The 12,970-nt window shown below is 31.3% G+C and overlaps 1 protein-coding gene across 1 annotated transcript in view; it reads right to left on the bottom strand.

Moving 5' to 3' along the window:
- Window positions 1-12,970, bottom strand: part of PHIP (pleckstrin homology domain interacting protein) — a 135,128-nt gene that overhangs the window by 74,602 nt on the left and 47,556 nt on the right. The window contains exons 8-15 of the mRNA XM_037142891.2: window positions 11,834-12,055; window positions 11,468-11,568; window positions 7,391-7,461; window positions 5,358-5,458; window positions 5,224-5,264; window positions 4,393-4,491; window positions 3,246-3,399; window positions 2,716-2,850 (exon numbers count right to left, since the gene is read on the bottom strand). Of these exons, the coding sequence (XP_036998786.2) occupies window positions 2,716-2,850; window positions 3,246-3,399; window positions 4,393-4,491; window positions 5,224-5,264; window positions 5,358-5,458; window positions 7,391-7,461; window positions 11,468-11,568; window positions 11,834-12,055 (924 nt within the window). The remainder of the gene's footprint in view (window positions 1-2,715; window positions 2,851-3,245; window positions 3,400-4,392; window positions 4,492-5,223; window positions 5,265-5,357; window positions 5,459-7,390; window positions 7,462-11,467; window positions 11,569-11,833; window positions 12,056-12,970) is intronic.

Below are 12,970 nucleotides of genomic sequence, written 5' to 3'. Positions count from 1 at the left end.
ACTGAGCTACACGAGCCAGGGCTAAAATTTCTGTTCTTTTAAAGGCACAGGTTTTTAAAATTCCTGATTCTTTTAATAAATTATTTTGTTGGTTTGACAGAGATAGAGAAAACATTGATTTGTTGTTTTACTTACTTGTGCATTCACTGGTTAATTCTTGTGTGTGCCCTAAGGATCAAACCCACAACCTTGGCACATTACAACAATACTCTAACCAACTGAGAGCTACCAAGCCAGGGCTAAAGGCACAATTTACATTCCTTATTTTCTGGACTTAGGTTTAATGGTGGATTCGCTTATTCATGTTATAAGTCTGATTTTAAAACTCACACAAAATACTAAATTTGTACTGGATCAACTTTAATGGTATTTTAGTAACACCAAAGCAGAGAGCCAAATAGTTATAATCACAGCCAAAATTCAACATTCATGTTAGTGGATAGTGAACACACGCTTCTACTACTCCTTCTAATTGTTTTTTATTTTCTTAATAGCAATGCTGGATGCTTTATCTTCCATCTGCCCACAGATTTAAAAAAAAACAAAAAAAAAACACAGAATAAAGAGCAAAAACTAGGGCACTTAGATAAAAAAATATCATCAAGCTAAGTTATACCTAAAAATATCTACACAGAGTTCATATTATTATGAAAACATTTTCCCACTGTATACATCAATGACTGGGAGAGTTGGACACTCGCTGTGCAGTGACTAAACACAACTAGAGTTAGCAGGGAGAACACAGGTTTAAATCCCAAGTACCCATTTAAGAGCTGTGTAACCTAGCTGAAGCACTTACCTCTGTAGTTTCTCTATTTGCAAAACCAGTACTCTGATTATATTGTTAAGGTTTTCATGAGACACAAATGAGGTAATACACAGAAGTATTGTGGAAGCCTTCAAAAGTTACCCCCCAAATTAAATAGTATCTTCATGTTAATGAGATAAAGAGTAGCTCATTTTCTGTTTTGTTAAATGTAGTACAAATTTTTAATCCTTTCTAGTTTGTTGTTTTTCTCATAGTTTGAAGAGTCTATGGATACTCTCCAGTTCTACTTATTACACGTATTTGCTTCTTCTGCCATTTAAAGGCTTTCCATCTCATTCCAAAAGAACAAGAGAAATATCCTTATCTAAACCACTTATTAAACAATAAGTAATTTTTAAGGCAGTAATGTAAAACTAACTCCTTAGCGCATTTCAAAGCACATACAATATAATATGGGTGACTTCTAGTCCTGATTATATCACTAATTTGTAATGGTCTAAGAGTAAATCACTTCTCTCTACAAGGGCTACAATTTTTGTACCTACTGCTAAGGTGTAGTGTTAGTGTGATCAACTTATTTGACGAGAAACAATTCACCTTTATACCTTAAAGGTAAAAACAATATTCAAGTACAAGAAAATTTTCCTTCTAAACACTCTACGAACATACCAATGCCATTTGAAAATATAAAATTACTAAATAAAGTCACTAATATAGTGACTAATAGTGACTAATACAGACCACAAATTTTTTTCTTTTGAAACTATAGAGAAATTGAGAAATGACTAATTTCCTTATTCAATAAGATATCCCCCCAAAAAGCAAACCAGAAAACACAAGAAAAGGTGAAAAAATTCTTGACCGGCATATTTCAGGATTTGTTTTTTAAAAAAATCTTCTTTATATATATAATCACTAAGGAAATCCATCCATCACTGACAATTTTACCCCAAATAATTAATTAACACTAGATTTTTAGAAAAATAAGAATTTGACAAATCTTTTTTAACTTATTGTGCACTAAGGCATATTAATAGACAGCTCAATTAATTCATTTACTAATAAAAATTCCTTTTATCTTCTACTTAATCCTTCAAACTATTTTTATACAGTATCACATTTCTGAAATTTTTTCACAAGCTATTATATTTCACAAGACTGTTTTCTGAAACAATTGTTTCCAAAGTAATTCTGACCACACACTATTAATTTACTGTTTTATAATATATTACCAAAGATTTCTAGTCTTGATTTTTAAAAGAATCTAAAAGTATCAAGCAGTAGAAACACATTGTTTTGTTTTCTTTGCTGAAAGGTATCAGTGATATATATAGGAAATAGAGTAAAAACATGTAACTGAACAGTCATATTTAAGCAGTGGTTAGAGAGGAATGGAAACACTGCAGAATAAGGTGTTTGTGATATTAAACCACTGCAATTCAAATACTCAGCAAAATATACTAAAAATCTATATAACCAGCAAAATATGGAGAACAAATTGCTTAATTACAAAAAATATACCATAACTTCATAAAAGGCAAGAATGCCTGATTCTTTGGCTTTAATTTTAAAATGGGTGTATTTTAATTAAATTCTGTTGTACTACAGGACTACTGGTAAAGTACAACAATATAAGTATTTATTTATAATTTCTTCACATAGTTTCCCCAATCTGTCTTATCTATATCTTCATACCTGTGAGTTTCTCATCAAAGCTCCACTGTTAAAACAATTTTAAAAATTAACTTAGTTATAACAAACTCATGTATTGTAATATGCACAATTTTATTTTAAATTTAGCATATAAAGTGTGGAATAAGCAACTTTTGAAACCAGTCAAAATAATGTCAAAACATGTTCATAAATGGATTTCCTTTGTGATATGCAGAGTACCTGACTTAAGAAGTCCCCAAATCTTGAATAGCTATGAAGAGACGGATAATTACCATATTGAAATAGGATCGAATTTTGACTCCTCTTGCCAGATCCCATACTATGACGTTTCCATCATGACCAGCAGAAAAGAGAACTCTTGGGTCAAATGGGTGTGGCTCAAGAACAAATACTTCATCTTCATGACCCTGAAATATTTTTGAAGTAGCAATAAATTATAAATATCAGAAAATTTCATCAAACCCCAATATAGAAGCATTTTGAGAATCTAAGTTTTAAGACCTATTAAAGTGGCAAAAATCTTCATATATCAATATATAATTATGAAGCTGAGCTAATATCACTCTCTAGGGCTTTGCTATAATTTAGTAAAACCTGAGAATACTACTGATGTAGCCCTAACACACTAAAAAAACTCAATCCATATTTCTAAAGCCAAACCCATTTAACTACATTTTAAAATTATTTCCAATATCTGGCAAGAATGTTTTATCCATCTCGCAAATTAGAGATTTTAGCTAACACAATGGCTTTATTCTATGAACAGCTTCAATACCAAATAAAATTAATCTTTTTTTCTCACCATCAAGACATGAATTAGTTGACCCGTGTAAGAATTCCAAACTTTCAGAGTCATGTTATTAACTGCAGTTATAACTGTGTTGTCATGTCGATCCCATGCCACCATAGTTACTTTCATTTTTGTGATTTTATCTTCTATTCCTTGAAGGTTTTGGCTGAAAGTCATGGAGGCAGTAGTTGTTTACACTAACATTATTTATTAAAATACAAGTGTGACAAAAATCAAAATATCTTCTCATACAATTTATATTAACATAATTATCACTTAACAGTTAAGAATAGTTTGAATAAACACAGGATGATAGCAGAAATCACTGCACTGAGTTGGTGAACCCAAGATTTTAGCACTCTTAAGCCCTTAAAAATGACTTTCAATAAATAACACTGCTTTAATCCTATCTAGACCCAGGAACTCTCATGCTACTCTCCATCTTTTATTGCAGCAGTATCAAACTCATTTTAACCAGGGGCCACATCAGCCTCACAGTTGCCTTCAAAGGGCTGAATGTAATTTTAGGAATATGAATGTAACTACTCCTTAACTAGGGGCAAAGAGCTTGGCACTGCTGCCGGGTAGAAAAAAAGGTGCCCAGCCGAAAAAAAAACAAGGTAGTAGGCTGGATTTGGCCCTCAAGTCTTGAGTTTACTACCTGTGTTTTAACTCGTACTATCGTCCCCACTAACTGCTTTGTTCTCCCATCTGAGACTACTATACACAATACCAACAGAAAAAAATATCCAAAACATTAAAACCAAAATAACAGTTACGAGATATAATATAATGTCTTTTGGCTGAAGAAAACCACTGGATATACCACATCATCTCTCTGTGACAGATAAAACATTGTTAAGATGCTCTGCTTTTTAAAAAAGTAGTAAAACTGACAACTATTCTCACACTACTCTATCTTAACAAAACTGAACTGAAAAGAGAAATACATAAATGCAGATCTTCTCATAATATTGCAAAAATCATTTCAAAAACTCGAAGTCTTGCATTCTCCAGAAGCACCTCTAGTCATACAGCAATCATTTTAACATGGACTATGATATACATACTTTTATAGGCTTGAGAGTAGTACCAACCTGTATATAGCATACATTAAATGATATATCTGTATTTTTGTATTTCAAATTTGATCTCTTACCCTGCTGGACGAGTAGCCATATCCAATAAAATGCTTTTCCATTCTCTTCGTTTAAATTGCCAAATACGTGCTGTCCCATCACGACTCCCACTTACAAATCTGCATTAAAAGCAGCCCACCCACAAAAGAAAAAAATCACACATTTTACTGAAATGTACTTTCCAAGAGTTGTTTTTTTAAAATACTCAAGAAGACAGAATTCATCTTTACTTAAACATCATTCTAATCCAATTAAAATTACTCTATCAGATATTCACTGCAAAACTAAAAACTTCTGAAACATTGTAGGTTTTTAAAATTTTATACACACATATTCTAATATGCATAGTTAGGTCTCGAAATAACATTCAAAAGGGTTTCAGGACCACTGTTTACTACCTTAGAAATAGAACTGACATATTCCATGGAAAAATACTGACCTTCCTCTCAATATTAATGACCTTGACTTGTTCTATTTAAAGATCTTAGAAATACCTTTCTTCCATTTTAAAATAAGAATATGGGAAAACTAGTTATGCCTCATATATTACATTGTAATACATTTCTAATGTCTACTAAAAGTTTCCCTCTACTTTGATATGTACAGGAAATATGTAGAGTGGACAAAAGTCCTTATTATTAAAAATGGCTAAATAAACTAACATTATTACAAATAAAACATAAAGACATGTTTGCATGTGAAGGCTATATTCACATTTCAGTATAACTGGTCAAGATCTTTCTTCTAGGTAGTTAATTTGTATACAATTCTAATAAAAATCTGACTATAAAAACTCTTTATTTTATAACTCTTAAAATTAGAATTAAATTTAAGAAAAATAATTATTTTACCTGTTACTAGTGTTGGAAAACTGGATACTGTCAACTTTGTCCTATACATAAACAGATAAAAAAAAAAGATCCTGAAAATAAACTGTTAGACTCATTTAAATTGTTCTCATCTAAAGCATTTTACCAATACTTACAGTATGAAACTCCAATTCTGATATTTTCTCTGGCTGACCTGAGCCAAAAAAATAAACCCTAATAATATGATCTGTGCTTCCTGTGGCCAGAAACATGCCGCCTGAAGAAGAACAGTAAACATTTATCAGTACAACACAATCTCAAAATCTCTAAAAAATGGATAATTTAGTGCAAACAACATTACCACAATATATACTGGATGATTAATACTTTTACTTTAAAACTATTCCTATTTACCATAAGTATATCTAACCTGAATTTAATACAGAAGTTTGCTAACAGAGCTTTGACTAGAATGAATTTTTCAATATATACATAAGTAAAGCTTTGCATCACAAATAATTTCACTGTGATTGCATAACCTTATGTTAAAATTAAGTTATCCTCACTAAAAAACATGCCTTTTAACTGCTGAAATCCCTCTCTTACCCCATCTCCCAACTATTAAAATTCTATCAAACTGTTAGGGCCCAATTCCTTCAGTAAGTTGTCTTCACAAATTCTGCAATCAAATGAGCCCACTCTCCTCTAAAGTCTCACTAAGACTTTGTCTTGTAACACATACATTCTATCTTCCATTACAGTAATTTGTATATTCAATTTACTCTGTCCTTGTACTTTGAACACATGCGCAATGCCCCTACATTTATGTTATTACTAGAAGGAAAAGTTGTCATCATGGAAGTAACAGTAGAAATCTAAAAGTTAGAAATTGAGACTGTTTGGATATTAGTGTGGCAAAAATAGATTCATGTCATCAGTTTACAATCACTTACCTCAGACACTATTGCTATCCACAATTATGAAATGAAAAGGTAAAATAAAACTGGAAATAAATGTGAAAGTAACGGGTACTAGGAACATTAACTGGTAAATCTTTTCATGTTTCATTTCATTTTCTCATCGATTCAATTCTGCTGCTCATAATTTGTTTTAAAAGACTCTAATACCCATCAAAATGCTGCATAAACTCAAAACTTAATTTGAATGTCAGCATTGTTATACAGCTAATTTCTAAAGAGGAAATAAAAAAATGAATAAGATAATAAAGTACAAATATCAATCAAATTTGTTACTTAGTCATGGGATAACTCCAAAATCCATGGAAATATAAACCAGATTTAAAATACCTTTCTTCCAGCAAGATAACTACTCAATGATTTATTCCTTAACAGAGTAAATTTTGAAAATATTCTCTCTTACCAGAGCGTTATAATCTTCTTAAAGAAAAATATTAGTCACATGAGTACATCAACTAAACTCTAGCAAAGTTCAAATATTATTAAATTAATTTTTATCTTCTGGCATATGTAAAAAATATTATTTACATTACAAGAGTAAATATTTTCCAAAATGTTTGCTCTACTATAAGCTAGCTAGCTTGCTTTTCTCTCTCTCTCTCTCTTTGAAAAATAAAAACAAAAACAGAAAAACCAAACATAATAGACACCTAGTTCTCACAGCTCTGGAGGCTGAGAAGTCTGAGAGCAGGATGTCAACAAGCAGGTGGGAAGGACAAAAACATTCAGTCCATGACAGTACTGTAAATGAAGTCAAGGACCTTGGACGTATCTTTATCATAAAATGCCCCATTTTCATTTCCTGTGCCTTAACAAATCTATTTAATCTATGAAAATCCTGGCATTTAATCTACAGCTCTACCACCTCTAAAATACAGGTTCTGTGCCTTTACATACAACATATGTACACTGTGTACATTAAAAGTTTTTGTTCATGGGTCACATTGTCTTTGACCATTTTGCACACAAATTACTCAGTGCAAGAAAACTTTCTAGGGTAGAGCTTAGCTCAAGCATATAACTGCCTTTGAAAATATAAAATAAAGAAAAACTAGGTTCACAATTGTATATGAAATGGAGTTTATTATTGTATTGCTATTTGTTAACTATTATACTATTTTCTATACAAACAAGTATATATCTTTTTTTCCCCATCCTGTATAATATCCAGGAAAAGAGAAAGATTCTAATGTGCAACTTTAAGCAGAAAATTAAGAAGAAAAAAATCTTACCAGCACTAAAAGAAGAACAGATCATTTGAACTCCAGGCCGAGGGCGCTCTGTAAATTTTGCAGGTCTTGGACTACAAAACAAAAAATAAACAATTAAAAATATCCCAAAGTGAATAGCAAGACCAGAAATCACTGTTTTAAAAAATAATCACAGAAGGACAGAATTAAGTAAGAAGCAACAGATGGCTACCTTCCTAAAAACAAGTTTGAAATCATTACACATCATGATCAGATCTTGTGGAAACTCTATGTACGGACTTTGTAGGAGCTCCTGATTATACAACAATCTACACATAAAACAATCCCAAAGCCACTTGTCATACCTAATCAAATTTAACGGTTTCTCAGTTTTTGATCAAATACCAATGCAAAATGCAAATAAGTCATTTGTAAACATGAACACACTAGGAAAATTGGTGTTGACTCTGTGGTGTATGTATACCACCAATAACTAAAGTTTTTCAATATCAAACATTATTAATTAGACAGCTCCTTTGTTTATCACCTAATGACTTATAAGATTCCAAAAACTAAGAATCTTACACTTATCCTTGTAAAAATCTTAAGATTATTTGACTCATATCAACTATAATGTTCATTCAAAATAGTGATCGGTAGAAAACAGGTTACACTCAATTATATTTACATTAATTATATAACTGTGTTAAATATCTCATTACTATGAAGTATATAGTGTTAATGTTATAATCAACCATATTAAGAAAAAAATACAGATTTTACATAACAGCTCCAATATGGTACAATGTATTTGTAATGCTCCAATACAGTGATTACATTTAAAGTCCTATTTAATATACATTTTTACCTAGTTTTTCAAATTAGTAGAAAATTTCAAAAATAGAGCCTCTGACCTCAACCAGAGTACACTGTACAACTTTTACAACTTATGGCGTTCTAATACAGAGTGGTTTCAATTTTGTAATATTTTTAAGGAGAAAAAAAATTCTGATCAATTTTATATTCTGAACAATAATTTTCTTACTGATACAGAACACAACAAGATGTAGATGTTAAATTTTTTAAATAAATTTTTGAATTGACATTTATAGTATTCTTCTTAATATCCACAAGCTCTCATAAAGCATGACACAATTCAGAGAAACTGTAAGTTATTAAAGCACTCTTAAAACCTAAATTTATTAGAGTAAAATTAAAAGAATTATAATTTAAGTAAATTAATCTGAAATTATAAAGAAAAATAATGAGCTACAGTTTTCTTAATAGTGTATTGATCATAGCCCTACATTTTTTGTTATTTTTTGGCACAATCAGTCATGTAAATGGCAAACTACCATTCAGTTGGAATTCATAACCAGAACATGCAAATAATCATACAGACTGCAATTTAAATAGGCTTTAATTTTTTTAAGGGAAAAAAACAGATAAGCTGGCAGAGATAATTTATTTTGAAGTCCATATCTGAGGAACTATTTTAAAGCAGGCCTTGGACTCAGACTGAATTCAATTCCCAGCTCTGCTAACTTACTCAGGTTTACAACCTTAGGCCAGTTAACATTTCTGTACCTCAGGCTCTTCATATGTAAAATGGGAGTAAAAACAATATATCTCAGAGTTGCAGAGTAAATTAAATGAGTATAATCCACATAAAGTGCCTATTACTGTGCCCAGCACACACAATAAATATTAGTATTATTAGTAGTTAGGTTCAACTAGTTCTACACACTCCAACAATGAGTAACTGCTATTTAGTTTGGCACAGTGGTTAAAAGTGGATTCTGACAGCATACTTCCAGTATCTGCCCTCAGTTTTCTTCCCCTTTGTCCTGAAGATAATAATATACCTTCTTCAAAGAGTTGTCACAAAGATTAATGAGATAACAAATGTAAGGTACTTGGTACTAGCTTGGCAGACTAAAGGCTTAATAAAAATTGGGTATCATTATGATTATCTGCATATTTTACTATTCTAATTCTCTCCTTACACCTATTCTACATATGCTCGGACAACTTTTTCCTACTCTTAGATCTCTTGAGCCATCTTCTGAGTCACCCAACCACTTAGATTACTAACTTAAGAAGCAGCATCTTTACTAGAGGGAGTAGTTACCATACACATAAACCTTATATATAATAAAGTGAATTTATCAAGAGATTTGGTTTTCCAGAACAAGTTTCATTTAGTGATCAATCTGATTCTTTCAATTAGTGCAGAGAGAGAGGTGTTGAAGTCTGTCACACAAAAACAGTATGATACTGTAATACAATTTGCCTTTCATTAGTAATTAAAGTGTCTCTGACATAAATAAGGTAATTTAAGTCCTGTCAAAATTTTTTGGCAGCCATCAACTATGTATAATGCAGAAAAGAAAACAAGTGTCCTTATTTAAGGAACACCTATTTCATTTTAGTATTTCCCTAGCTTAAAAGTTTTCAAGAAAAAATTCTCAAAAAATAATACTACTTATAAAAACAACTAGAAAAACATGTGTGTCCAAAAACAGAAAATCACTAAGCAAAGTATAAAACAACTCCATGGAATACAATGCAACTACTGAAATTATTAAAAATGGCTATGGTAAACTGTTAAGAAAAAAATTATATTCATTTCCCCATTCATGTCCAATTTTTTAATATTATGTGAAGAATTAAGGTAGTGAATTTATGGTTAAATCTACATAAATGTTCTGAAATAGAAATCATTTGTATGGAATTACTCACTTTCCAAGTGTAGAGATATATATTACTATACTTAGCAATGTAATCTTCAAGAGGCACAAAGTGTTTAATTTTGTAAAGCCATTTTTATTCCTATGCTAATTTTAAAATTGCTAATCACTTTTCTTCTCTGCAAAAACAAAACAAAACAAAACAAAACAAAAAAAGACAAAGGTATCTTAATCAGGTCCATAAGGAGGTAAAAAATACACAAAGGAAAACAATGAACTATTGCTACTGTCCATATATAAAATATTTCAACTTTTATCTAAATGTCTACAGAAAGTCTTTAATATTCTAAATATTAGGAATACAACTAAAGTGAAGTCAATTTGCTTTCTCTAAAGAGCATGTCTTTGACCACAATCCTTTTTTGTTACTCAAGCTGCAATGGCCCCCTCATGCCCTTCCACAAAAGGCACGCTCCAGGAATGTTCATACACATGAAGTTTACTTAAACACTACTGTTTTAAAGAACACTGACTTACATCAATTATTTTTTAAAGAGCTCAATTTGTGTTGATAATTTGTAAGCGGAAGAGATAATCACTGGAATAACTTCCTAATCTGTATGACTTTCTATTCAGAGCACACAGAGATGGCCATTTCAACACTGCAGAAACACTAGATGCACCACCTCTCCATTCACAGACTGTCTATGGAATAATTAGAGCACTTCCTCTCCCTAGTGGCATAGCACAGACATCCCAGGACCAAGAGGCAAGAAGTGTTCTAGTCCTGGCCTTGCCAATTTTTAAAGACTGTTTTAACTATGGGGAAGTCATTAAACCTTTTATTTGCCTCAGTGTCCTTCATCAAAAGATAATATTGTCCAGCTCACTTGTTTTGATACACTGAGATAATTTAAGTGAAAGCACAAATACAAAAACCTCCAAGGGGGAGGCTACATTTACCTACCTTCACGTAGTAGTGAAAATTTAATAATTCTGTTTTCCTAAGTTTCTTTGGATCTACAATGAAATCTAAAGTTCATAGATGTGGTAACGGAAATAATTACAATTATTCTAAAGAACAGCCTTAGGAACTATAAGATTACATTCTCAGAAGGATCTATTCAGACAAAACTATGTAGCATACAGAAACGAGTGGTAGTAAAACAGGTATATTCTGAAGAAAAGAGCTAGGGCTAGGATAAGGATAAGACAAAAAAGAAACAAACATGTTAACATGAGATAACTTTCTTTGAAGCAAGAAAAAGAAAGCATAAAAATGAAGAACCAAAATGATTTTGTTATTTACTCAAGGAGAAAAAGTAAATTCATTTCTATTTGTCAACTATTTTATAACTTTTGTAGCTTCAACCATTTAAACACATTTATGCTTTTAATGTTACATCTGTGAAATAAAAGAGCAACTGACTTTATTTTAAGGGTTCCAGCATCCCACAGCCAAAAACAAATAGTGCCATCTGCTCCAGTAGAAGACAGATATCTCTTGGAGCCACTGCACAACGGTGAGAACTGAAAAACAATACAAGAAAAAAAATCCTTAAAAGAAGAGTGACACACTCCAAATAATATACTCATTTCTATCATACAAATAGCAATAAGAGAATTAGAAAATGCTCAACAATGACGAAAGTCATGACTACCAAGTTATTTAAAGCCATATATTTATAAAGAAAGCAGAAATATTCCTTTTAGTGGGCTTTATGCAATGAATTATAAAAGTGATTTCTTTTAAAAAGTACTTTAAATTATAACCAAAAATGATTTTAAAAACTACCTGTAGTGATGTTATAGAGGCACTGTGACCCTGAAGAACAGCCAAAGGTGCACATGTTCGAAGACACCAGACTCGGATCATTTTATCACAACTTCCAGCTGCTATCATGGTATTCTCATAGTTTACAGCCATGTCTGATATTTCAGCAGCATGTCCTCTTAAAGTAGCTAATAATCTCCCATCATCTGTTGCCCAGATTTTCACAAGACAGTCATCAGAACCCTTAAAATAAGAATGAGTATTAACATAATTAACTCTATATTTTAATTCCAAATCTTACCACAGATAAAGAAATCTTATCTTTATGTACACAAGTTTCCCATCATTGATCTTCAGTTAAGCATACATATAATGTCATCTAAAGCCAGTTTTAAAAATTTCATCTGTATGGAGTTTATAAAAATATATAAATTACTTGTTTACTCTGCAACAGCAAAATAAGCACAGGAAGAGACACTATAAAAGATAGTGTACTCTATGAATACCTATATTTGCAGTACAAATAAACATTCCAATATGACATAGCCGAAGTAAAGATTAGGACTTCTAGACTTTATTTTTATGTTTTTTAATTCTCTAGTTTTCCCAATTCATCTTATAGCTAATACTCTATTCTCAAATCTCCCTATACCCTGCTATTTTTATTATTAAAAAGTTTTAAATATACAAAAAAGTGGAGAATATTATCACTAACCCCAGATTCAAAATTAACCAAGTTTCAAAGATTGCATGTATTAAAATTCTTTACAACCTCCCAGTCTAATTCTTTTAAGAAAGCACTGTTGTACCTGACATTACTCAGACGACCTACAAAAGTGAATGATACAGACAAGTTAGCTGCTTCATACTGACAATAGATATGGCATATTGTTTGATCTCATGGTATTAATAGAACGACCCTAAACCAGACTCTGCCAACACTACCCAGAACACACTCAATTAACTATAAAGCCAATTCTTCTAATTGAGCTCTGAAGCAAAATAATGGGTCACCAACCACTAATGGGTCAAAGTTAAGTTAATGAAACTTAACTTTGGTAAATTACCCACATTAAAATCTGGTATTACCATCATGTTCATTTAATATCAGGCTCTTCATTATAAAACAAGGAGGTTAAACTGGATGATCTCTAAGGT

This window comes from Artibeus jamaicensis, unplaced genomic scaffold (genome assembly GCF_021234435.1).
Source record: "Artibeus jamaicensis isolate MK-2021 breed Jamaican fruit bat unplaced genomic scaffold, CSHL_Jam_final contig_387, whole genome shotgun sequence".
NCBI classification, from domain to species: Eukaryota; Metazoa; Chordata; class Mammalia; order Chiroptera; family Phyllostomidae; genus Artibeus; species Artibeus jamaicensis.
This window is presented reverse-complemented; position numbering and strand designations above follow the sequence as displayed.